Below are 27500 nucleotides of genomic sequence, written 5' to 3'. Positions count from 1 at the left end.
AGCAGCATTGGGTCTGATGGCCATGAGTTTTTGTTACAAAATTTTTAACTAACCGAGCTAAACAGCTCGGTTAGTTACACAAGTCGCTCATACTATTATACAACTTTACTTTGTTTGCTACGAAGTTCAGGCAACGGCAGCGCTTGTTCAAAAAGGACAAAACTTTTACTTGCCAAAAATTCGTATAAATGTGATCAGGACACAAAAAGAGAGTATTGTTTGGTTTGAATCAGCGAATACAGACGATATTAACGATTTTTCAGTGTTTGACGTAGCGCGACACTCGATTATCTAACTGGCGCTTAAATGAAAACAAACTTTTCTTTGCCAAACAATGTTGTTAATATAACCAGGGCATCATAGAACTTTGACCATGTCTTTGAAGAGAGAGCATTTTACCATTTGATCCATGAATTACTCCCAGATTTTTCTGGTAGTGCACTTACAGTGTAATACACTCTATGTCACCGGGTTGTAAGAGTATAAGAGTGTAAGAGCGTAAGAGTGTAAGAGTGTAAGAGTATAAGTCCTTGGTAACAATAGACCCGCAGCGCCTGCATAACCCACGAACATAAACAGGTCTGTTGCAAGCGTCCTTGAGTTTCAACAAAATGAGCCCCAAAATCGGCAAGAATTTGTAACGCTGATGGAAAATAAAACAGCTGCTCCAGACTCCAGCTCCAGACAGCTCCAGACCGCCCTTGTCAATTTAGCGTAAGAATTCGATGGCTAATATATTCAAGGGAAAACTCATTTTCGCTTTGATATGGTAAGCACTGGAGTCGCAGATTACAAAGTGTGCGCATGCGCCCTGCTAAAGGTAACATACATACAGTCATAAGCTTTTTCCGAATAACTACAGGAGCTAATATCTTCGAGACATCACATTTACAGCTAAAATACATAGCATATACAGATACCTACTAAATACATAATATTTAAAGATATATTCATTAAAAAGAAAAGCCGCTGTGCAAAATGCGGCCCTGGATTCTCTTTTAAAACCAGTAAACTCATTGGTACGGATAAAATCAGGTAGCGCATTCCGCAACTTAGCTGATACGTAAGAAAAAAGGGCTAAGACCATAGCTGGTTGTTCTAGGTTTATTGAGGGAGAGAATGTAATTTCCGCGAAGATCATGCATAAGAAGACGACGGGAGAGAAAACGTATTTTTCACATAAGCAGAAAAACCCTTTTCTTTCCAAAAAAAAATCATACTTTTATAAAGTAATATGAGGAAATTTTGAATGCGCTTATTGCATAAAGATGTAGAGTTTGACTTTAGCAGTAAGAGGACAGGTAATCTGCAAATATAAATATCGCTATTCTCTTATTTACATTATCATACCGTTTCTTTGACACGAGAATTACCACAGCGAAATGAAAGCATAACTTTGTCGCCAATTTTCTATGATAAAAACTTGTTCATAAATCCAAACTCTACGTTAACAGCACACACCAGGCCTACTCCTGAGTATCTGGCTAGAAGTTCGACGAGGGCCAGTCTCGTGCTTCTTTAGTTGCCTCGCTAATGCCCAAAAAGAATTTTGGGTAATTCTGCCATTCCATGACAAGGGAAGACTCCCGATTCTCTTTTACAAGTGTCGGGTCACTCTGTCCAACCAGCAAAATACCGCATCGATTCAAGGTTTTAGCTTTCAAAACTTGCCCAGATTGTGTCAGTAGTTCGAGGAATTCGTCCACAAAATGGCCAGAGAGACAACTTCACTCGTGGATTGCCATGTTTACAACAGAGCATTTTAGGCGTCCCAGTCTGAATGAAACCATCTCTCACCTCTGTCTCGAGAAGACCAGACACGCACGGTTCTTACGTTACGTTTATGCCTGTAGAATCGTGAACTGAAATGTTAATTTTTTGGTAGGTGTGGTATCGGAGAGATACAGAACATTTACGCATGCGCTGAGTAATTCACCCAAGAGATAATTTTTTCAGTGCTTGCCACTGTTAAAGTTGTCTGCACTAATCTACATCCAAACAGAACTTTTATATTTATACGCTAATGATTTACCAATACAGTGCACATTACTTTTCTTTGCCTCAGTGATAGTCTTCATTTATTCCTTTTTTACTGTTTATTTAGTTACCTGGCCACTTTGTTTTTCAGTTTCCTTTTGTTATTGAGATTGATCAATAAGAGAAGTAAATGCTTAACGCCATTGCAAATTTTATTAGGATTTCCACAACACAGTTACAGTTACTTTCATGTATTTCAGAATCATCAGATTTTTACACCTCAGTTTTGCTCTGATCACAACTTTGTGTTCAACTTTCTTTCATGGTTATTCTAATGAATTAATGAAGTTGTTGTACTAGATTGCATTGTGTTTTCAACATCATGATGGCATTTGTAATACTATCAATTCCTATGGTTTTCAATTTGTTGTTGTTACATTACAAATCTTGTGATTATTTACTATTAAACTAGTTCTGCCATGGCCAAAGAATTTCTCGAACAACTAACCCCATCAGTCATTTTGTATCCTTCACCTAAAAATCTCATTCATTCAGCCTAGCTACTTTAAATCTTTCGACTGTCGTCGAACGCACTTTAATAATCCTTGATTACTACTAGTTACAATATCAATAAAACTAAAAAAACACCATTCATTACTTTCGGCGGTTGAGCAAAAGAACAAACCATTTTATATCGTTGCTCTTGAAGTGTTTGCAAAGTCACTTAGTCCCAGTAAGACGTCTAGTTACCTAATGATTATTTTTTCTTAGTCACCGGGGCGGGGATTTGTCCCAATATTAATGTACGTAAAAGTCAGTTTTAGAGCTGACTTCCTGTTACAGCCGGGGTTTTATAAGAGTGAAAACTAAAATTAATTTGCTGCTCTTCGCGTTAAAATTTCAGACGTGTGAAAATTAATTGTATTCAGTTACCACTTCTTAAAAAAGTTACGTAATTTCCCCAAACCAGAGATGTGAGGTCACTGGTGTAAGAACACACAAGGCGATGAGCACTTTTAAAACCACATCCTAAAGGAAGAGGATTGCATGCTCACCAAGGTTAAATAGACACGTGTTGGTGGTTTTGAACAGGGCAAACAGTTAAACAATTAAACGATCTTTATTCTTTTCAAAATTTTGCGTGAATTTTGCGTAAAAATCGTGACGAAGCAATGTTACTCCAAGTGGAAATTCGTGTGATCAGCGAAGCCCTGCTGTAAGCAATGGTAGGACTTTGTGATACGCTTCACAAGTGACCGGCTATATTGCCCTTGATTACGAGCCGTTTACGCATGTCTAAGCACGGTGATATAGATTACGACTTATCTGCATTCCGACAAAGCAGAATTTTCTATTTTTTTCTTCATGCGTGCGTTTCATTACGCAAAAGAGTCGCAAATAACTTCTTTTTCCTGCATGAGAGGAGTTGTAAGCGCACGGCTGTGAACATCTGCAAAGGATATTCAAAAAGGACTTACTGCGCAATTTTGTAACTCCTATATTTTGCGCGGCTCTCACACTGAATACTACGTCATATCAAGAGAAATGAGGGACCTCATTTTCTCTCGGTCATATTCAGTTCACCACAAACTCGTGCCTTTTATCTGCGAATGCTAATCACGGATTGTATGAACCAACATTGGAAAACACTATCTCGCACGTTCGTCAAACTTTGACAAGAACAAATGCAGGGAAAGAAAAATATATCTGTTATCAGTGTGTGTTTCTTCAGCATGACGTAAGTTGAATGGTTCCCTGTCTCAATCGAAAATCTGATTAAACTCAACTCAGTTACACGCAGTTACCTGAGGATTAACTGACCTGAAAACGTCATCGGAATTGTTATACTGCTATTGAAGCTGAATTATCGGTAGAGTAGTTCTTTTTTGAAAGTAAAAAGCGTTGGAGGAGAAAATCAAAGTTTTTATAGCTTCATTTCGTCGAAAGGGTACCTTCAGGGGCATCACTAAGTATCCGGTATTTCTAGCTTGTAAAAATGATCTTTCTTTTTTTATTTGATTTCGTTTATTTTTTATATAGCCAAGTAAAAGAGTTGACTGGGTTAAAAATATGCTCATGTTGTAAACAGTTTAAACTCATTACCCTTGATAATTTGGAAACTACACATTTTTCAATTCTAAGGCCACCTTTTAACTTATTGGTTTACTGAAAAATATAATAAACTGAAACAAATTAATAGAGTGTAAGCAATCATTAAGCGATCGAGCTATTTTCTTGTCATAATAAATTATGCATGCCCAAGTCAGTTCAAGGCAGTAAGACATCTCATGATTCGCCATCAAAGAAGGTCTTATCATTTTATTTCACATATATAATCACCATTGAATATACTACTTGGTCGTATGCTTCATTGTGATGCTTAGGGATGCAGGGATGGCGCAGTGGTGAGAGCACTCGCCTCCCACCAATGTGGCCCGAGTTCGATTCCGAGACTCGGCGTCATATGTGGGTTGAGTTTGTTGGTTCTCTACTCTGCACCGAGAGGTTTTCTCCAGATACTCCGGTTTCTCCTCTCCTCAAAAACCAACATTTGACTTGATTTGCGTTGATTGTTAATTTCACTTTACAGTGTCCCCAATTAGTGCTCCAGCGCTAAATCGACTAGACACTTAAATAAAGTTCCTTTCCTTTCCTTTTATCGACGAATAACTCAGCTTATTCATTCCAGTAATCTTAAGAAAATGACCCGCAAACTGACTTGAAGCGAACCCGTTTCGTTCCCGGACTTCTTGTAGCAGATTGTTGATAAACATTGTAGGGAAAATGGCCTCTTGTCCATTCTGTCGGTTTTTTTCAAACTCGCCAAGATCCGCTTTAGTGCTAAGGGAAATACGTTTCTAAATAGGAGAGTTCAAGTTGGCGGCCCCACCTGCAGCTCCGTTTACACCGCTGTGTGCGATATCAGTAACGAACACTAACTTACGTATATGTCTGAAAGCGTTTCCTGAATCAAAATGTTTTAATTTGCTATTTTCCGCGTTCTAGACATTAAGCTGTGGTTTTCAAATGGCGTCGAATTCACTTGAGGCTCTCTCAAGGGTGAAATCATTTAAGTGTCGCTGGGTTCGTGTGGGAAAAGTTTTTTATGCATCAAACGATAGGCGAGAAAATGACTACAACATTTAAAAAATAAAGCCAATGTTGCTGACATTCTGACTAGTGGATAATCGACAAAAATGGAATGAGTTAATTTTCTGAAAGAAATACGTTGTTGGAATTTTCGTGAAGGAATCTATGTAGCCTACACACTAACTCACATCAAACTTCGGACCGGAAGTTAGCGAATAAACTGTCCTCGGGCACGTTTCTCGAAAGTCTCGATAACATTTCGGGCCCGAAAAGCTATCTGTGAAACTGCCAATCGCTTGTTTTGGAAAGCCGATCTTTTAACGTGTTTTCAAGGTAACAAAAGAAAAATAACTGTGAAGTTTGACGACTTAAATCCTCTCCATTCTTGAGATACAAAGGGGATTATGACACCCGAAAATGGCCCGTAAAGTTTCGGGACTTTCGAGAAACGGGACCCTTGCCTCAGTTGTTCAAAAGGTAGATAACACTAACCCCCGGGCAAATCACTATCCATTGGATAACGCAATTGGTTTCGCTATGACTTATCCACTGGATAGTGATTTATCATTCGGCGGATAGCGATATCCACCTTTTGAACAACTGGGGCCAGTTGGCTCTGTGAATTCACGCATGCACTATTGTGAACAATTGTTAACTTGTTGCATTTTTTTTCTAAATTCGCCCGTCGTGTTTGTGAGCTAGCATTTAAGCTTAGTGCGGGTGTCTTTTGTCGTTACTTATAGGTGGAACAAATATTTCAGGCGAATTTAAAAAGAAATTTACGTATAGATCTCAATACCCTTAGTTTATACCTAAATCCGAAGAAGGTTAGAATCCTTACATGCTCATTTAATTTGGGAAAAATGGTCATTCTGCTTTTTTCCACAGTCCTGGTGATCAGTTGTGTACTGGACCGGCGCAAAACCGAACGTTTCCCTTCACTAAAACAAAAAGTTTACATGCCGTAAGAGTCGTAAAAATAACATTTAATGACGAAAATAAAGAGGCAGCAACTGACTGGCTTTGGAAATTCATTATGCGAAGATACTCGAAATGTTATACCCGGCCACCCACCCACTGGTGTGATAGACGCGACACTGCATGGCAGAAAAGAGCAAGCCCAAGCCTGCCTGATCAATACTAAATAAATATTCTTCGAGCATACTTATTATTGAGAGAGTAATAACTATGATTTTAGAGATAACTTGGTTTGGGGTTTGAACTCGGAAAAGATTAACTTGAGTACGAAGAAAATCTATTTTAAAAAGGTGTTAATCAGATCTAATCACAGCCCACGTATTTGAATGAAACGGAAGCTTAACCCACCAACAAGAATACAGGTACAATCTTGGCATGTTCCCAGCAAATTTTTAGATTTTCTTGACAACTGTTTGAAAACTTTCATCGACTTCTTTTTTACGTTAAATGCAGCTTTCTTTACGTCCCATCATTCTTACAAAGAAGGCTCTTCGAAGACAGTTGATCAGTGTACTCGCTTAGCGGTTAACTATTTCAGGGTTGCAAGTTTAATACAAAAGCAAGCCCTGAAGTCTGCGTAAATACGGCGATGTGGAAAATTAGCATTATTGCTTTATCTTGTTAGATCTATGTTTCTGTGGAAAATAACATCGATGAATTTCTATGCAGTGAAGAATCATGTATAGCATAGAAAATAAATTACACGTAATACCTATCGCCGATCTGCCGATAATGTTAAGAGCCTCAAGGACATTTTAACTGAACTTCACTTGGCTGTAGTGAGAGATTTAGTCTGGTAGATTTGTAAAGCAATATAATTCTGAGAGAAAAATTTTTATCAAAATGTTACGTCTCCATTTTAAACACTGGTTCTTGCGGTGAAGGTAGATCAAACAAAGTATTTCCGAAAACTGAGACCGCCGAATAACAGGAACAAAGGACTTTGTGTCAGCTCTGATAGCAGATCAAAGCAACTGTAAATAAGGTGTAAAAAATGAATATAATTCTTGGCATATAAATACGAAAAGCTGACAAAGTTTCTCCAGTGACTTGGTACCATCCACGTAGAACAGTGAGCAGTGAACCGTGTTCTCCTATCGTGATATCACGGTCAACTGCAAGTGCTTTCAAAACACACGATGCACTTTTGATTAGCTAAGCATATTTCGTCCAGTTTAGAAACGTATTGTTTACGTTAAGGAGACTAATTACAAATACATTTCCAAGTGACAAACATTTACACACCGTAACTGGATTGTTGTTCAAAACCTTTCCCAGGGACAGAGCTGCTTTTGCTAAATTTTCCTGAAATGCCACAGGGCACGAGGAACCGTTGGTAAAGAGGAAATTTTGTGGCTAGAAGCTTCTCACTAGTCTATCCATTTTTTTTAGCGGTGGTTTTCCCCCCTGCAATTTTTTAGCCCGGGAAATTTCCTCCGACATTCCATGTTAGTGATGGCATGGCGGAAAATTTGCAAAGCAACTTGAACTATTTATTACGTCATATTCTTTTTCTTTGTTAGCCTTGTGTTGCTCCGGAAACCCCGAGTGAAATATAAAGGCCATACACTGCCTCAAAATATTATTAATAGCGATATCTTAGCACGCGAGAGCTCGAAGGTCCGTGACTCGTAAATAGAAAGAGGGAGTTTGCTTCGTTTGCTTCCAAGACGAAATAGAAGCTCACAAGACTAAACGCAGCTATGCAAAGACGAGTAGGATTCGAAATTAGTTTAGTACAGGTAAAATGGTTCAGTATTTTTTATGCTAGAAAGATTCAGTGATCCTTCGTTTACGATTAGGAACATATAGTTTCATTTTTTTTTAAGCTTACTTGAATGCAGAAAACTTTGTCCAGTTATGAAATCTGCGAAACTTAAAAAGTGTAAAGTGCTTTTATAATATTTTTGCTAATTATAACAATTTCAAATTTAGAGCCACCCAAAATTGAAACGACAACCAGTCATTCTAGGTTTTTAAAGTAGGCTGTCATTTTTGGTATCTAATCAATATCGGGTTTGTAAGATCCTCTTAGATTATGAAAACTTTAAGTGATAGTTATTTGATATATTTTCACTTATTTGGAAGAAGTATGATGGATACCTGAGATTTATCAGACTTGGAATCTGTTTTTGAGGAGTACTGGGGGTTTTCCCTTTTGACTAGTCTGAACCAATTAAACTAATTTAAGCTTTCTTTCATTTAAAATCGCTGAACTTGGCTATTTATGGAAAAGCTTACTTTGCAAATTACAAGTGTTTCGACACGAGGTTCATTCTTACCCGCTTGTTTCCAAATATCCAAATATTGAGATTTTTGGTACAAAATTAGAGCACACCGTGGATTCGCTGTACGCCCGTTTTAACTCCGAGCAAAATCTCCCACTGCGAATAATGCAAATAATTGAAATGAAGTAAGAAGAAATTTTAATTTGATATTGAAATCGTCAAGTCGTCAAATAAATGAATGATGTTAAGAGAACTCTTTAGATATAAGATCCTCCAAGAAGAACAACAACAACAAGTTCAACAACAAAAAGATGTTCTTTGTTTCAAATACTTTTCTTGTTACTTAGAATAAAGGAGCATTTTTTCACGCGCATTGTCTTTTGCTTTCCAGGTTATGTCAACCTTGATTTTTGTGAACTTAATTACCATATCTGCGAGCCATCCCGCCGTTCAGCTGGCTGGATCAAGGAGAATCGTTAATAGAGAACGCAGGAATAGTAAGTCGATGGAGGAGCTGGCAACCGCTTCGACTGTCAAACCTCGGCTCTGCAATCATCACTCAGGTCATACTTCAACCTCTGACGTTTCTCTTTGCTACAAAAATGGCTGGTTTTTAGCAGTCTATGATGATGGAACAATTAATGGAACATCAAATGCGCGGAGCCCCGACAGTAAGTCAACTCGGTCGCCTTTATTAGAGTTGTAAAAATATTAAAGTCTGGGCAAATTGACCGAGAAAGACCGAAATATTCAGTTTTCAGTTCCATTACAATATAAGACATTATACCCTGGGATCGAAGACTTCAAGATGTCTCTTTGTTTATGTCAATACGAAGGGTTGGGACAATGGGCCTCCATACTCGATAGAGAGGCAATACTCACAAGGGGCCTTAATTCTCGAAGTGTAATTACAGGATGTGTTTGCTTCCTCTTCTGCCTAAAAGGTAAAGTAATTACCTTCCTTTCTTACTGAATGACATTCTCTTCTTGCTTGCAGTCAAGCTCCAACTACGATCTGTTGGTAGGAGTCTGGTACGAATATATAGTCCTCAACATTGTCTTTATGTAGCTATGGCTTCCACTGGAAAAGTGTACTCCACGGTAAGTTGTTTGAATTCACCTGATAAAAATGAACGATGTTTCAACTCATTGCTTCGCAAAGTGTTTTTTCATCGTTGGCAGGCCGGAAGACCTTGTTTATTTTAGTTTAATTTATATGCCAAAAAGTATGCAAATGAATGCAATTTCTGAGATTCGCCTGAACAAGAATGAGATGGTTAGAGTTTTAACAGATTTGGACCATTAAGTGAAAAACGTAAGTGTGTTAAGAGGGTCAGTAAATTAACCTTTTGCTATGTTAGCCCGTTCAGACGCCGTTCTTAATTGGTAAAATGTATAAGGGATACATTATATGACGAACTTCTTTTACTTGAAATTTAATTAGGCCACTGCAAGAAGAAAAACGTGCACTTCCTTCATTTGTTGCGGTAAAGATTTCTGACTTTGAAAACGTACACTCGGAATTTAAGCCATTTGCTCTTTGAGAGAAAAGCCAACAAGTGATTCATGATTGCGACTCGAAGAAATTAGCATGATTCGGCTGTAGTTTCAAGTAATATGTGATGGTATTTGGGGGCAAATATTGCTTCCCACGTTGAATATTTTGGTATGTTTTAGTCAGTAGCAACTCCATCTTGCTTGTTAAAGGCATAGTTCAGTGACCACAATAAAACACAAAAAGTTGAAAGAGAATTACCTGCATGATTAATTACGGGCTTAAAACCTATTGTCATTTGACAATTCCGAGCTAAAATAAGAGTCCAATAAACTATAGCCTATACGTAGCAAATTCCTGATTATAAAAATCAGTACCGTCATCGAGCTGGCAATTTTCTTATTCATTTAACGTGGAATAGATACACAATGTTTGTCAATATTTATACTTATAGCGGTGTTTGTTTATTTTTTCGTAGGAACACCCAAACAATGAAACTGTATTTCAACAAACGCAAGAACCTAGTGGATTTGAAACGTTTGCATCGAACACGCATTTCACGAATACGAATATTGAATCTCGCAAACTACTGCACTTTTTGGCCATGAGAAAGACAGGTCATATGAAAAATGGAAAGAAAACGCAGCGACATCATAGGGGAACGCTTCTTTCTGTGATGCCGGCAAGAGAAACATATTAAAGATACATCGTCCGTAATTGATATGAACATTAATAATTATTTATTTTAATATTTATGTTTCCATCGAATTTTCATACAAGGAACGCTGAAGATATTTTGAGAAATTAGGACTTCAGATATTTATTTTGTTCAATGCATGTGAGATTTATCTAAGTAATATTGTGGCCAGAGGCGAATTAAACAATCAAATCCCAAAAATAGTATTTATTAATTTAACATAACAGTAAAACTGTGAAACAGAGTAAGCAGGCTAGGGTTTTTAACGAAAATAAATTTAAATATCTCAATACAGTCTTTGTTACTTTAAGAAAATAAATTCAAGAATGCAGGACGTTAAAAAGCCGGGTAAGGAGAGAATTGAAACGTAACTTGCACGGACGTCCGAGGGAAAATACTTTAAACTTAGTACCTTTCTTACTTGAAGCTCATTCCACGAAAAATACGACCGTAAATGGCCACAATTTGTGTGTTTGCATTGATGCGTCCTGGTACAGCTGGCACAGCTGAGTGGATATTGCTGCTCTTCCCTTAGAATAGCTCCGAGTAAACGTATTTCAAACAGAAAGAGATAAATATTTTTCCAATGGAATACTGTACGATTGCAACTACGTCGTTTATTTTCCAATTTAATATCATGACGATTAAGCACCTACAATGTAATTTTTATTATATTATATCGAAGAAAACCCTATGGGGCAAGACTTGTTTATTAAATCTTTTCAGTATTTAAAAGTTAAGAATCCAAATAAACATAGGAAATTAAGTATTGTGAACGTTATCCTGCATTTTACACTTTAAATAGCTATAATAGATAGATTCTTATGGGTGTAAAGCTTTGTTACTTAGCTTATTTTCTGGGATCACATGGCGTGAGAAAGTCATTCGACGGTGCAAATGAAGCGGAAGTATCTGGACCAAAGGTCATTGTTATTTGAATTGCATGATTGGTCAGCCAAAAGAAGGATGCAAATTATTCGACGAAAAAGTAACAATATTTTATCCTAAATAACGCACTGCAAATTTCCAATGTTACGTTATCTCTATTTATAAAACTGCCGATGAAATCTGAATTCAGTGGGTCTCCAGTTCTAGCGGACTTTCCCTGAATTACAGATCAGTCCAATATCTCGAATTGTCAGCAGGTGAATTTAGAAAATTGTTACTGTTTTCAGCTCACCAAAAATTGCTTTGTCTTGACCATTTTTGGCGACACTTTTTCAACCATGACGAAACAAAAAAATCCGTGTTATATTTGTTATTAAACCTCGGCTGATTAGTCAGTTTGATATTTGGTATAAATTAAACGAACGCTAGAGAGGGCCGAGAACCTTACTGATAACTCGACTGTTAAATGCAATAGGTGCAATGTTCGAAATAAATTTGAAGGTGGAGTGACCTTATTCGTTCAAAGAATGAAATAATCCTAGCAATCAGTTTTGGTTGATATTCGTATTAAGCGCGCTCGGGGCGTGATTAAACTAGACTCTATTTCTTCGTTCGCCGAACTCTGTCCTGGAAATTTTGTGAAAAAAAAACGGTTAATTTATCATTTGACTTGCTTTGCGTTAATTGTTAATTTCAGTTTACAGTGTCCCCAATTAGTGCTCCAGCGCTAGAACGACTAGACACTTGAATTAAGTTCCTTTCCTTTCCTTTAATTTATCATTCTGTGCGTATATCACTGAAGTGATGATGCATTAGGAGAGAGATCGGAAAGCACTCTAAGAGCTTCATTTGGTTCAGCTATTCCTCGTGCAACACCTACGCATGACTTGAGATACGCGCGGCGCCATAGAATAAAAAACTGGAAATCATCGCAACTGTAATTTGCACCTGCCAGAAATAAGAAAAAAGTTCTTGTCGATACTCAGTTACTTAAGAGTGATGTTTTCTTCGAATGGTTGCGTTTCAATAAACTGTCATATTTCAGTTGTATGCGCTGAAGTAAAGATAGGTTTGATAAAACTCTTGCTGAAAACTCTCAAGAATGAAACCACTTGGCATGCATGTGAAGTGCTTCGTCATCACGTGAGAGATGACAGCATATTTTATGCGCAGAACTTTGTAACCACCAAGCAAGTGAAGACCCTCACTTTTATCAGCGAGCACAAAAAGGAAACAGTAGCACAATATTTGTAATAAAGTGCAGCGTGAACTGACTTCCAGATGCTGTTTTATGTGCGAAGACTGTGAAGATGCTTGAAGATGAATTTGCACAATTTAAAGACACCTCAAAGCAATAGGTTGCAATATCGGCGGGAGCTTAATTTACCACAATTTTGAAATACCAATGTATAAATGGTCACTTAGCCATCTTATCTTTCTTCTCGGACTGTCGCAAGACCTCTTCAATGCTATTAGCCATATTAATTAAGGCGTCGTAAATGATTGGCTCAAAGTCATCGCAGACACCAACAAGTTAATGGCATTGCACTCTATGGTGATAGACAAGCTCCGTCCTCGACTTATGTTTAGAAAAACAAAAACTTTGTGCCACACGTAAACTTCGTCCCTTTCCTTAGACTCGTTTCAAAGCTCATTTGGCAGTTCATGGTCGGCCACAAATTATGCGAAATTCTAGGTTTTGTACATATATTCTGTGGATATAGATTGCATGACTTCGTTCTCTTTATATTGATACGGCGAATCATTTTTTTTAGCCATTTTGTGTGATCGGCTTTATTTCTAAGGCAAAACAACAAAGATATGAACAATAACAAAATGAAAGGTTTAAGTCGATCTCACGATATACATACCCAACACACAGATGTCCCCTCACGAAATCAAAGAAAAGTACATCGAATGTCGGTCATAGCATCTCACATTTATGTATAATCAATTTTACGGTAAGAGAGAAACAAATCATAGTAATTTAGACAAGGACATTTGTTTAATAGATTCACGCAAGCAAACACGCACACCTGCAGAAAGCCTTTTCGTGCATGTGAGACCATTAAAGTCTTTTCGTGAACACCTTCGTGGTGGCCCGTCTCCTTTGCAATTAGCTTGGTACATAACAAATGATAACTTGAATTTATAAGCACTGCACTAGGAGACTGATGTAGGTAAATCATTTCCGACCCTTAACTCCTGGTTAGTCTCCTCAATACCTTTTCTGACCGAAAACCATGGTAATTTCTTATTGCATTTTATCATAGCAACCACTGATCTCAGAGCACTCTTATTGAAGGAACAAAAGGCAATCAACTTCCCTGCAGTTCAGTGTAAAAAGTTATCTTTTCACAGAGTTTTCTCATTCAAAGAGGCTTTCTATCAAATAAAAAGGCCCTAGATGAAGGTAATTAATATTCCTCTTGCCGCACATAAATTCACTGATTACCCCGATCTCTCTGATGAGAAGCGTAAATAATTTAATGCCGTGTTTTACTGCATTCAGTTTTAACACCTGTATGTACCGATTACGCCTAAGAAGAAAAGTTTGTCTGGTCTTGAATTTTAAGTTTTATGGTTTTCAATTACCTTTGTAATTGTATAATCTATTGCAAATGGTCGGACTCTGCATCAGAACTTAGGGGTAGGTTTTTTTCACTTACCATTGCGCGCTTTTAGATCGAATTCGAAATTAAATGTACGTCTTACTTAATCTTACAGTGATTTGACGACCGCTTGCATACATCCCCGAAATAAAGTTCAGAACACACGCTGTTGTTTGTCACAAAAGGATAACAATTTTCCTATTTTAATTTGTATCCCTCTTTTAGAGGTTCTTGGTATCTGTTAGTAACAGGCAAGAAAATAACTGCAATCAAACAAGTTTGTTTAGTTTTCGGCAACACGTAAAAAATTGTAAATTTCAGCCTGATTTTTGCCGTGAACATGATGCTAACATGGATTACCTGGGTAGAAAACTATCACTTCACGTTACTTCCAATATTTAATTCTGTTGAAATATAAGTGCTACACGGCCAACGTTTGTAAAAACATAACCCCTCCTTGTACTTGTATATATTCATTGCCGTGACATTGACATCTTAGTTTCCCACCACCTACTCCCGTCTGATCTTGTTGTAGCTCAGTCGGTAGAGCAGCGGTGATCTAATCTGAAGGTCGTGGGTTCATTTCCCAGGGAAGAGTTTTTCCCTGTCCTTGTGTGGGCCCATTTCCATTCGTAGGGCTAACGCACACATGGATTACATGGGTAGAAAACTAGCACTTCACATTACCCTCCAATAGTTAATTATGATGCTAAATCTCTCTGTTACAAAGCAAGCTCGTCTTTATAGATTCCGCCCTGTTGTTAGTAACAATGACGAACCTTACAACAACCTTTCAGAGACTATGACAACAAATTTTCTGTTCTGTGCATGCGCATCTGGAATCGACCTTTGCGGATACCTGTGCGCATGTTTAGAACGAAAAACGTACTCGTCGTCCAGGCTATCGGAAGGTCACTAACAAGGAGTCCATACGGGACTGCGCTCGCAAGGGCGATATCCTTTCAACTGCTGTGTATACAATTCAGAGTTATGATAATGACGCATGCCCCTTCCTCTTTGTTGTTTAATTCAATTTTCATATTCTTCATCAATAAATAAATAAATTTACAAATAAATACAAAGACTCAAATAGTTCTTATTTCCTTCGCTTTACTTTGTAATACCTCCGCCTAATTTGCGCTTTATTTTCGCCTTCAATCACTGCTGGTGTGCGAATATTGGAACGTCGTTGGACGATGTCAGTAAGGAGCCAATGACTTGATTTGTGCAACGGCGTTTTTACAGACCAAGTTATGTTAGATTAAGTTTTCCCGCGAAAACAGACCTTTCCAGCGAATCACAAGACTTGCTTGAGAGACATTATTACCCTCGGGATTGGCAAGGGTCACCATTGCAAGCCTAAGAACTCGTCTAAAAATAGCTTGCAAAAATTTGGTTTATCAACGGAGTTGATAATGTAAATTGACCACCGTACAGAGATTCTAAAAGCTGACGTTTCGAGCGTTAGCCCTTCGTCAGAGCGAATCCAAAAATAGCTTGATCTGTGAAAAAGCCGTTACAAAGACTTGGTATTGGAGTTGTCAGAGGCGCCTAATCATTTCCATCTGACGTGAGAACTGAATTGAACTATCGTATGGTGAAATCAGGGTCCGTTTTCCATGTTGAAAGCGAGAACAAGAGCGAAAAGTTTAATTGCATTGGTACCAAAGATTCTATCCCTACTCTTCGCATCAAGCGCAAGGCACCATTGGATGTTTTTCCTTCCTGCTGTAGCTTTCTTTGAGCGCTTATTTTCATTTTTTTTTGAAAGACGCCTGGATGCGAGGTGGATACAATTAGTTGTAATTACGTTAAATTTCGCGCCTGAATTCGCTTTCAAATACATGCTAAGCGAACACGGAAATTGCTTAACAGAATTTTATATGATCAGAAACTGCGATCCTTTGTGAAGCCGGCATGTCTTGTTTCCTTTCCTTGGTATTCCATCCTTTTGCAGTGCAATGTACATATCATGGGGTGTTTCTCTGTAATATTTATGCGACGAAAACGTGTGAAATCCATTATTCTCTTTCACGTGCTTGAAAATTGTGCTGTTCGTTTTGTTTCTCTGCAAAAAAAGGGACTGCTCAATCAATTGCGAAATATTAAGATTCTTGAATACAAAAATAGCTCTACGGTATTTCAATTGTGCTAGATAGACTTGCTAATATTTCAGACATTTTGTAACTGAGACTTTTACCGCCGACAAACTATATAAACAATAGCAAACGACTAGACAGTACTTAGATGCCAGGTGCTCCCAAGAGACTGTCGATATCTGTGTGAATTTCGAGCAAATGGCTCATTTAGATATCATTGCTATCATTTAGTTCATTTATCATGAAAGAAAGAGCCTGAAAAAGAAACCGTCAACTGAGAACCTTCTGCATTTTTAGTATTCAAGTAGCCAGCCTTGGTATCCGGAGACAGTATTTTAACTGACGATTTTGAGAGGGCCGGAATTGAGTAGCTGTAGCTCTAGATCTTTTATTCATCTGTAACTTTCGAGACGTCAGAGAGAATCTGATTTCACCATGGTCATTCAAATGACACTTGATCCGAGCAATATAGAGTTACCGTCAATGTGGTATTCTTTATGTGCAGTTGAGAATATAAAAGAGATTGGTAAAATTAAACTGCCGGTGTAAAAGTGATGATAAAATTATGTCTCGCATTCATGAAAGCGGAAAGGAAAGGAAAGGAATTTTATTTGTGTTCAGTCATTCTAGCGCTGGAGCACTCATTGGGGACACTGTAAACTGAAATGAACAATGAACAGGGGCACCCAACGACCAATTTGTTGTAAAATGTATTATTATACCCCAGTTAATGAAAATAAATGTTATTAAGGCATTTTCAGGTGTTTTTCAGTGTTGCTGGGAAAACATTATCTGTTTCTGTTAAGTTTGCCAATTGTTACTTTCACCTTGTTAACAGTGGAGTACCTGTAAACTAGCTTGATAGCTAAGTGTACTTCCACTATAAAGAAAGCATTTACATTTTTTACATCCTTTTTCCCAGCAAGACACACAAGAAATTTCCCAGCCAGCTAGATAAAATTGGTTGGTTTCCCAGCCAGCTGATCAAATTTATTTCCCAGCCTGGAATTCCGCGCGCTTTCAAATCCCTCGATCCAAAAGAAAGCGACAAAACCGGGACAAAACAGGTTTTTTCCGCAAGCGCAATCACTTTGATCAGCCGTGGTATGTTTGTGACTACTCTCTGGGAGAGGGAAGGGGTTCTTTTTATTTTTTTATTTTTTTTAGTCGTCCTCAGTCTTCAGAGTTTCTACAGCCAGCTCGGGTTGAAATGCTAGAAAAAGTCATTAATTCCCAGACAAAACCTCTATCAATAACAAAATTTCCCAGCCAGCTCATCCAAACACCTGTATTTTTGCCAGCCAGCAAGATTCCTCTGGGGAACAGATAATGTGAGGAACAGATTCGTTGGGTGCCCCTGAATGAAACTAAATCAAGTCAAATGTTGGTTTTTGAGGAGAGGGGAAACCGGAGTACCCGGAGAAAACCTCTTGGTGCAGAGTGGAGAACCAACAAACTCAACCCACTTAACACAGTGAACCCGGGCCAAGTTGGTGGGAGGCGAGTGCTGTCACCACTACGCCAGCACCGCCACCCTATATTAATCTTTAGTATGTCCCAGCTAGTGGACTGATGCAAATGCTGCATTTTGATTGGCTACGCTACTAGAGGATTATTAGTAATAGCAGAAACCCATAAGGGTTGAAACGTGTAACGGCCCCTTGTGTGCTGGGAAACAAGCTTCTGAATATTCAATTTGCTAAGTACCATATTTGGAACAACAAGAGCGAGAGGTTTCCAAATATGGTACTTAGCACTGAAACATTCAACCAATCAGTTCGCACTGAATATTCGGAAGCTGTGAACGCGCGTTACACGTTTCAACCCTTATGGGTTTCTGGTAATAGTTATCGAGTAGCGAAAAGCGTGACGCTTTCTTTTGTTTTATTCCCAAATAAATGTATTTTCTATTTGCATTTGCTAACTTTATTATTGCCTTTTCTGTCCAAGTAGTTGGATGACACTAAAACAATCAGACTCTTCGTCCGCAAGGGCCACGGGTCAATAGCCCATTCGGCTTCGCCTCATGGGCTATTGACCCGTAGCCCTTGCGGGCGAAGGGTCTAATTGTTAATTAGACGGACTCGAATCCATGACTGCAATCAAACCATCTGGCAGATAGCTAACTGCAAAAGAGCTCGTATTCGGCCGCAGTCCTTCTCTCTAGAGCAGGAGGCCTAAGAGATCGAGGAAACATTTGCTAACTCAAGATACAGGTTACAGCAAACGTTTTACAAGCTCAACAATGCAAACCTGTCTTGGTCATCAAGGTCTTTTCCGATTTTGCTTTAAAAACTGACAACTAACCTCTGGCAAAGCTCTCGTTTGATAAAGAATAAACAACAACCACAAATCAGAAGAGTTCTCAGAATCAAAGCTCAAGATACCGAAAAATGGCTTACAATAAGATCAGCACATATGCTGGTGATTTCAGTTAAAAGTTTAGTTTTACACTTTTACTAACAAAACGTATATTATGTTATGCTTCATGCTCCATACAGTCTGACTGATAGTGTTGGCAATGCATTGCTCTGGGCGAGCTCCGTTTGGTGGGACACAAATAATACCACATTCGTTTGGGATATTTTGGCCAAGCCCTGATGGGCTAGGCCATTTATTGAAAATCAGCATGGTAACCTAGGAAATACCCAAATATAGAAGACATGGTCCCGGCAAAGGTGAGGGGACACACGCCATCCACAACAAAGTAAAAATAGGGAGGGTGGGGGAGGGAAAATTGATTTGACTCTGTTGAATCAGCCTCCGCCTAAGTTGCACAAATGGTGAATGATCTCCAGAAAATCCCGGATGAAGGAAATGCCGCCCAAACTGCAACATGGGAAATAACTAACTTAGCATGTCACACTCAGCATAAATCCATTTATTTCCTCTGGGCCCGGTTGTTCAAAAGCCGATAACGCTAATCCCAGATTAAAAATTAACCAAAAAGTTTATTTCTCTACTCGAGCTCCCAAATGCTGTTTGACGCTGATATTCGGATAAAATTTACTTTAGTAGATGTTGATCTTGAAAAACAAAAATAAGCAAAAGAAACTTTAACCAAAAAGTTGAAAACATGAAACAAAAGTTTACGCTAATCCTGGATTAAGTTAATCGGCATTCGAACAACCGGGCCCTGGGCAATAAATTTCGTTTTTTGACATTTTTAAAATGACAAACTTAATTCGGACATTGCATCTCTGTGGTCCCCTCAGTGTATGAATTATTTCATTGTGCTGGACCCTTTAGTTTCCATTTCTAATAAAATGATAACCAAGGTGTTTTTAGATGTAGTTAAAAGTGTTCTCTGTGCGTGCAAGACGGTTCATGATATTTGCGGGTTTTGTTTCATGACAAACGCAGCTAAGATTTGAACGTTGCCCCGGCCTAGAAGTGGTTATCATCTGGTCATCAGTAAATATTATTTATGCCAACCAAATATTTATCCTGATTTCTCGAGCGGTAGTTCTGACACTGAAGTCAAATTTCTGAGCAATACTATATGGAAAACTCGGCGACACGCTCGCTTCAGCTCTTATAATAAAACGTGTCGAAAGTAACAGAGAAGAAGCTTTCTTAAGTGATTTCTAAAATTGTCATGTCATGCCTGGTCTAACGACAACAGAATTGATAACTTTATTTTCCGTGTTTTTGCGATAAAAGCGCATTAAGGAACATACTTTCCCTTAACAGACCCACAAAATAGACCCTAATCTTTTTTAATTACATTTTTCTTATACGCAACATACCAAGCAATACTCAGTGCTTACCATGACCCGTCCATGATAAAATTTGGGAATTGCTAGATATCGTCTATTTTTGCCTTTGACAGTGGATAAGAATCGATTATTAAAAATTTGAAATCAAATGTCACAGTAAGCTTAGTTTCAAATTGAGCCATTGTATCTGTGTGCATGGAATGATTGTTAAAAAGGTATGACGAACCCCGAGCACTAATGAAATGAAAACGTTAAGAACGTTTGGTTTCTCGCGAAAAACGTAATTTGACAAACATCGCGGCTTTCCTAACCTCCGTCCTTGTTTGAAATAGTTAAAAACAATTACGGGTAATCCTTCCTCAAAAAACAGGAAATTTCATTTTCGAGAACCTAAATTTTAAAATCTTCTAATATTTCAAAATTTCTTAATAGGGCAGAACTTTGGTGGACAATTCTTCAAACCCCTTTACCAAACCCTGGATGCACCCCAGAAAAGATAAAATTGAGCCTAGTTATCTCCTGTGAAAGAAGGAAATCGACCGAACATTCCCTGGATCTGCCCTACAGGTTAGTGTTGTAGTTATGTGAAATTCAACGACGTCAACAATTTCAGCAGAGTTTACATTTAAGGCCCTCCAATAGTGTATTCCGTTAGGAGCATTTTTTTTTTTGAGAACTTATATTATTCGTATCGGTGTCTTTTGAACTCGTGTTGTCGTGAAGACACACACAGCTTTATTTTCTACAGTAACAACTAACACCTGGTAAGGACTTTCAATTAGTGGTTTTGTATTCAGGAATGACTTTCTTTTTCTGGCATCTTCGTTAAGCAAAAAATGACCAATTTATATTGGCAAGGAATAACTGAGTATCTTCATCAGGAGTTTCAAAACAAAACCAAAATGTACTTATCTTCATCATTTCATTGGTGTGGCGAATATTGTATGCTATTTTGGCCAAACGAACAAAAAAACAACAATTTGAGTATCAATATTAGCTTTTGGTTTACATCAGTCAGCAATTCCGCTATTTATCACTCACGTATCTGGGCAATAAACTGCGCCCAAATTTTTTAAGAGCTAAAACGTACAAAAAAAGAATTGACCGTTTCATAGAATTCTTTACTTTTAAATGATAGCTAAAAGTCGAAAAAGTAAAACAATTTATTTATCAACCCGTGAGTGAATTAATTGGGCCTTAAAATGCTGAGGTTGGAAACTTCGTTCTAAGACACACCATGCAATTTTAATGACAACAACAATAACAAGGCAATTATCAAAATAATATATTCTTTGTGCATTCTTTGAGATGATCAAAAGTCCGACCGAGTCAGTTGCGTTTGGTTGTTCTTGGACTATAATCCGTAGGCCTCGTTTCACATTGCAATTATTGCTGAAACAACTGTTCGCGAACATGATGGGATGGAATTCCAGGCCTTGCATGTGGTCTATCAGCACTGGTCGACCTGGCTGGATCAGTCTGACGGACTTCTGAACGAATATGACGACACAAACAAAAATACCGCCAGGAGTCAGGCTATTTTCCGGGTGCTGGATCGTAGACTCGAGAGTACATGATTTAAGCGAGCTAATCCGGCGAACCGGCAGCAAAACAGATGTACGATACTTCTAAAGTGCCTTTGTGAAGCACACTCCTTTGTAAATACGAATTTTTGAGAAAACCGACGTTTACTATTAAAAAGAAAATATAAACTACTAATATTTGCATACAGCAGTATTTATGGCTTGAAGCCTAGGGACTTGTGAACAAAAATAGTAAAATAACCAACTGGAAGATCGCAAACAAAGTTAGCTATTTACAAGGTGTGGAAGCCCATGTTCAGTGCAAAAAATTGTAACAGTTGTAAGCAAGGATCTCTATGAAAACATTGCCGGATTTACTGCCTCAGTGTGAATCATTTGTAATGTCTTCAAAGGTTTCAGTGAAAATAAATTGTTTCAACATGCATTTGCAGGGCAAGTTATTTACCTTGTGTACAAACAAATCAGATATCCCATTAACTAAAATGATTCAAAAGAAGAAAAGCACCGAAAAACGCCTTGAGAGGCTGATTTCTTGTCTTGTCTGCTTATCTTGATGCATACACAATATTTATTCTATATATATCGCCATGATTGCAGTCGGACAAACGAACAATGCAACCGAACGAATGCGAAGTTGTCAACTGTTCCTTTCTTGCAGTCAATTTAGTCTCAATCACGGGAGTGTTTTTTGCATTGCCCGTAAAATGATTTTTAGAAGGAATGTGTACTGAAATGGACCTTGGGCTGAAAATATCGCAATTAACAAAGATACTCTCGATAAATGACCAAACTAACTTTTGTTACTAACCGGTGAAGCTTTGCGACTACCTACACTTCCTTTATTAGAACCAACCTTAGTATATATTTTGCTCGAGAATTTTCCTACTAGTTCTCTATATTGCATGTATTGTGCCTTCCGCCAGCGCCATGCAGTGCAAGAATTTTGAATCGAACCAAACTCACCTGTCATGTTCAGCGAATACCGTTGACTTCGATTAGAAAATTGAGAAAAGATAATGATAATAATAATAATAATAATACTAATAATAGTAATAATAATAAGATGCATTGTTATCGAGAGATAAAAACAAAGAATGTTAGGTTACCGTTGAGAAGAGTGTTCCAGTGCTTTCCATTGCTATGTATCTTCTTGCTTCGGGGCTAAATATATGAACAAATCCTTTGCCAAGGGATTGTAGCAACAGAGTCACTGTAAAGGAAAGTCAAAAAAAATGTTACCCAATTATAAAATTTAATCAGAAAATGTGGACTCGAATCTGTGGTAGTCATGAACGACATCATGTACTAGCGGCCATTACTATTCCCTGAACGTTACCTCATGACACAAGGAACCCCAACCAAGTAATTGCCGAGAAAAATCAAGTCGTCGTCCTCTTCTTGAACCAGGCATAAGAATGACATAACTGCTCTCTATGCCACACGATGTTCACCTATCACACATAATGACCTCTGCTTTGTTTGCGAAAACAAATTAAACTGTTAACTTGTTGACTCAAGGCGGCAACGCAGACGGATTTCCTCATAGCGTATTCAGTCTTTCTTTAAGACCGAATCGGCAATATAAAGACTTACGGGATTTTTTTGACGAGTATTTAGGAAACAGGAGTCTAAGACGATCGGTCGTTGTTGCTTATGTAGTATTTATCAGTTGCTAAAATGGGCTTTGTGTAGAACCAAATATGATCAAAATGTTCTAGGCCTTTCCTTGCCCGAAGCGTGGTTTGCTTTTCTATGGCCGCTTAGTCACTGAAAGATGAATCTTTTCAACCTCTGACTCTGTCTCTAAACCTGTTTTGAACGAAACCTGTCCAACACAACATTCAACAATTTTCTCGTTTTCTTTTTTTGGAAAGGAACTTTAGATATTAAACGGCAGATGAATTAGTATAGTGACAATCCAGCCTGATCACCGTGATTGCAATTAGGGAGGGAGGTCTATTAAAGTCTTTGCCCTGTGGTCTCCCTGTTGTCGGAAAGCGCCAAGAAATGTGATAAATAATTTATTCAAGAATGAAAGAAGAATCGTAATTTTTCTTTTATTGAGTTTTGACTTGCCGCAGAGTTTGAAACTGAAAGATATCACAGGTCATCCATCACAAATCAACATTTACCAAGTCAGGAGTAAAGAGACGGCCGGCGTTCTCGTTAGTCTGAAATGTTGAGTATAAAGCAATCTGCAACTTTCTTATTAGATCACTGAATCGTTTTGTAACAGATTTATATGGAATAGTTATATTCCAAAGTGCAACTGATCACTCGCGCTTTCCTCCAGTGTCGAAATCTCATATTAGGAGTACAAAAGTCTTGTGAAAATAGCCCACTATGCACAATTCCCTTGAGACGTAAATATTGTGAGATACTCCCTGCGCGAGGAGATTCTTCAGTCTTTTCCCAAATGCGTCACTGTCTTATTTACAAGATGTCCATTCTATTTTTTGCGGGAAAAATAAAACAACGAAATGATTGCGTAATGAATGTTTATGTCGACGAGAAGACCTAGGAGAGCAAACATGAATGTCTGACCGTGCAGAGTCAAATAAATCACGGCGAAGACAAGCAATACATTGAAATAATACTTAAAATTTGTTTCCAAACGATTAGAAAACAAAATTTCTGAAAACGCATTTAGGGGCAAATAAATTCTCTCTTTGTATGGCATTATATTGAGGTTGAACTTCTTGTTTATCTCCTTGTAACCACGCCTCAAGCTATGACGCAAGTGTCACCCCTTGAACAAGGGAAATGAAACGTTTTTCGCGTCGTGTTTGCCAAGATCTCTTGATCAAACAGAAGAAACTCCTGGCTGAAAAGAACTTTAGAGTACCTAATTTCCCCGTGCCTTGTAGTTTGCAATGTTATTCGGCAGTCCTTTTTCACCCGACCGGATCAAGTTGCCTGATGCAAGACAATTCAGTTCGGACATAATTAGTAATACAGGAAGTCATCATCCACGAACTGTTGGAAAATTATGGCTGATCAATTCACATTTTTTCCACACTTATTTTTCAACAAAATATTGTTTGATATCTATTGTGGTCGATTCAGATCAGTTCCTCACCTAAGATCATTTGATATTGCTCTGAATGTATACGCAGTGGTTAAGAGACCAATATCATCTCCAAACTCAAAACACACTTCATGATTTTGTTAAAATTTCCCGTTTGGCGATCCTTAATTTGATGCCTTCGTACATATTACAGTATCGAAAGGTGATTCAATTTTCTTGACCCATTGATAGCTAAATTTTTCAAGCACTGCAATAACAAAGATAATGGTTTTTATTATAATTTCATTTTCATGCAGTCTGTCGTAGGCCTTTGTTTCGTTGTGTAGAACAAATAAAAATTATATCTCTCAGGAATAATTCTAGAAACAATATTGTCTCCGATAAATACATTGTTAAACGAACGTATAGAATTTGGTAATAACGATTATTTAAAAAACGTGCCTTGAAAGTTCTCTGTTGGGTGTTCTTTTACGCAAAATGGAAAAGTGAACATTAAGTATGAAATCTTTTCATGTTTAAATAACTATGTTAGTTTTTGCCTTTGGCGGGAATTATTATGCAAAAAAAGACGTTTCCTTTTTTTTGTGTCGTCTGTTTCCTCTGACAGTGACATCATGATTCACTATAAGATTTGTGTCGTTAAGAACATTGAAAATGAAACTCGAGGCAAATCAGAATTTCAATTATCTTTTTTCATTGCTAGGAATACTCGTGCATCGTTTCATGTACATTCGAGCAACTCAAAAATGGGATTATAAAACCTTCTTTCCCATTAAAGCCGTTTGCCTTCAAAGGTTAAGGAATTGCGTCGTATTTTCGTTTATGCTTCTAACTCTGATCGCTTAATTGTTTTAAGCCATATGGTTCCTTTTACAGTACCTTCATTGCTTGTCTGGTCTCGGGTGCCACTAACTTTTCCATCAAGATGTACGCGAAGAAACCAGTGATTTTTCGCATATAGCTTGACTTCTGTTGTACAGTTATCTTCGTCCGTAACAAAGTCATCTCTGTGGGAAAAAACATTTAGATTTATCCTGGCTGTGGACCACTGTACACTGGCCTTAGCTTGTAACAGAGCTGACTTGTTGGCCATTTACTGCGTCTTGCTGCGATTTCCACGTTGACCGTGCTGTTTGGGTCCACGCTATTAAAACATGGTTACCTCTGCGCCGTCAGTCTGTTAAGGAAGAATTTAAGTGTTAACCTTGGATTAGTGGATAAATGAAAGTTTTACCGGAAAATCTGTGACGCCAGTCTGTGTTACGACACCTGCGAGTGACGTCAAAGCAGACTGTTGAAAAGAAGGCACTTAAGAATGACAATAAAACTGTCGATAGCTTCGCCTTCAAATTTCATTTAATCTACGTTTAAAACATGGCTGAGTGGTTAAAATAATAATTTGCTCTTACGCTTTGATGGTCTGTTCTCTCATACTTGTCTAATTTAATGGGAAAACTGCGAAGTATTCAATGCAAGTTTCATTTTCCCATCTAATGAATATTTGAGGCACTCGAAAGAAACTGATGAAGTATTTCAAAACGTAGCGTTTCTGCCTCGAGCACGTAAATTAAACATATAATCTCAAGCAATATTATATATCAAAGAGCATATAGAATATGCTTTTTGGGATTTTCACCTTAAATTATCTTTGCTAAAGTCAAACAAATAAAATGTAAATTTCGGCCGAAATTTGATGTCAATCTTGAATGCCGTGTAATTAATTTAAACTGAGCATACATCGGTTCCTTTTATCAAAAGAAATTAAACTTACGCGTTTTTATCTCAATTATTTAGATGAGCAAACGTAGCGCGCTTGTAACATGCTGGCTCTGTAGTTACTGTGTAGCAGTACGTGAGATGCTTGCCTGATTACAGTTCACACTAAACAGACAGAGCGAAGCTTTAGATAAAGATTGCCCCCCTTCGGGGGGGGGGGGGGGAAACCGCCAATTTTGTGCCCAGAGTCTCCGTTGCTGTCAAGGAACGACGAAGACTCAAGACCGGACGAGAAAGGATAGACTAGAATTCAGATAGCTATTGAAAAACGCCTGAATTCCTGGATTAAGGACGTTTGGCGCGACGTGATAACACGATGTTGTATCTGAGTCTTTTATTTTGTCGTCCATTACTGAACCCGACGCACTCGATAAGATATCATTTTCGTCATTCATATTCATTGATAATCAAAGGGCGAGCAAACCCTGAAAATTAACACCAATTCAATCCTTTCATCCGCTCCCCAACTTTCAATGACACAGTGTATTCTTCCAAATCTGTATGATATTCCAAAAAAAATAATCAGCTTTTCGGAGTATCGAACCGGAGACAGACATTTACTAAATTTCCTTAATTTCATTTTTCGTTTTTCTTTTTCACTGATTTTTTCATTTTGGCGCGTCAAAGACACTTAAACAACAAACACTTCCTCTACAGGCTCAATACATCTTCCACGATGGAAATGGCAAAATTCAAATGATTAAATTTATGAGTGAGGGTTGTCCCTCGTGTTATGGAAACTTCGGCCAAAACAATGGAAAAAGAAATCGAGAAACGAAGCTATGGTCGCAGTAGGACAATAATCCCGAAAAAAGAGGCATCACGAGTCGCATAAATGAGTTTGAACCCAAGTTGTCGACCTGACTTAACATAATTTCCAGTTTATATTCGAATAGTAAAGAAACAAACACAGCTTCTTTCCTGTCGCATTACACGACTTTTAAGGTTTGAAAGCTAATTCCTTCGGCTATAACTTCATATAAAATTGACTGCGAAAAGAATTCCGTGGAGAAAAATCTCAAAGTGATGATAGTCTCTCACCTCTGGTTTGGATATTTATTGGCTCAGCTGTCTTGAGGGGAAAATTCCGCCACTGGACTTTTTCTGACACGAAGGCGAGGCTCCAAAAATTACTTTAACTATATGGAGTAGTTTTTTAATTTCATTACAATACCGCCTCCCTTGACGCCGTAGAAGTCAACAGATGGCAAAACAAAAGCTTCATCAAGATCTGAAGCTATTTTCCAGAAATGTTTTGACTTGCAAACTTCCTTAATTGAAATAGAAAGCCCTATTAACCCCTGCTGTTATTGGGTATTCGTATATAATGCGACTTTTCTCGCCAACTTTCTGCCTGCAGTTTTCCCCA

At 38.0% G+C, this 27500-nt stretch overlaps 2 protein-coding genes across 4 annotated transcripts; one reads left to right on the top strand and one right to left on the bottom strand.

Moving 5' to 3' along the window:
• Window positions 1-7629: 7629 nt before the first annotated feature.
• Window positions 7630-10663, top strand: LOC138041636 (fibroblast growth factor 1-like). The gene is made up of 4 exons (XM_068887395.1): window positions 7630-7787; window positions 8665-8944; window positions 9271-9374; window positions 10247-10663. Exons 1-4 carry the CDS (start codon window positions 7749-7751, stop codon window positions 10466-10468), a joined length of 645 nt encoding a protein of 214 aa, XP_068743496.1. The 5' UTR covers window positions 7630-7748; the 3' UTR covers window positions 10469-10663.
• LOC138041654 (fibroblast growth factor 2-like) lies at window positions 9252-27317 on the bottom strand. 3 transcript variants are annotated; one of them, XM_068887421.1, is made up of 4 exons: window positions 26127-26262; window positions 25235-25532; window positions 22434-22537; window positions 9252-9393 (listed from the first exon to the last, which is right to left on the bottom strand). In XM_068887421.1, exons 2-4 carry the CDS (start codon window positions 25446-25448, stop codon window positions 9343-9345), a joined length of 369 nt encoding a protein of 122 aa, XP_068743522.1. In that variant the 5' UTR covers window positions 25449-25532; window positions 26127-26262; the 3' UTR covers window positions 9252-9342. The 3 variants fall into 3 exon arrangements, with proteins under 3 accessions (XP_068743522.1, XP_068743518.1, XP_068743517.1); XM_068887417.1 differs by lacking the exons at window positions 9252-9393; window positions 26127-26262 and adding exons at window positions 14972-16033; window positions 27173-27317; XM_068887416.1 differs by lacking the exon at window positions 9252-9393 and adding an exon at window positions 14972-16033.
• Window positions 27318-27500: the final 183 nt, after the last annotated feature.

Source organism: Montipora capricornis, chromosome 1, assembly GCF_036669925.1.
Source record: "Montipora capricornis isolate CH-2021 chromosome 1, ASM3666992v2, whole genome shotgun sequence".
Lineage (NCBI taxonomy): Eukaryota > Metazoa > Cnidaria > Anthozoa > Scleractinia > Acroporidae > Montipora > Montipora capricornis.
This window is presented reverse-complemented; position numbering and strand designations above follow the sequence as displayed.

Excerpts from the sequence above, each read along its gene's own strand:
- LOC138041636 (XM_068887395.1), top strand. The coding sequence starts at position 7,749 with ATGCAAAGACGAGTAGGATTCGAAATTAGTTTAGTACAG. Across the intron at positions 8,945-9,270 it reads AAATGCGCGGAGCCCCGACA|TCAAGCTCCAACTACGATCT; the intron begins GTAAGTCAACTC and ends TCTTGCTTGCAG. Across the intron at positions 9,375-10,246 it reads CTGGAAAAGTGTACTCCACG|GAACACCCAAACAATGAAAC; the intron begins GTAAGTTGTTTG and ends ATTTTTTCGTAG.
- LOC138041654 (XM_068887417.1), bottom strand. The coding sequence starts at position 25,448 with ATGGCCAACAAGTCAGCTCTGTTACAAGCTAAGGCCAGTGTACAGTGG. Across the intron at positions 22,538-25,234 it reads AGACCAGACAAGCAATGAAG|TGACTCTGTTGCTACAATCC; the intron begins GTACTGTAAAAG and ends TTTCCTTTACAG. Across the intron at positions 16,034-22,433 it reads CTGGAACACTCTTCTCAACG|AGAAACAAAACGAACAGCAC; the intron begins GTAACCTAACAT and ends CTTTTTTTGCAG.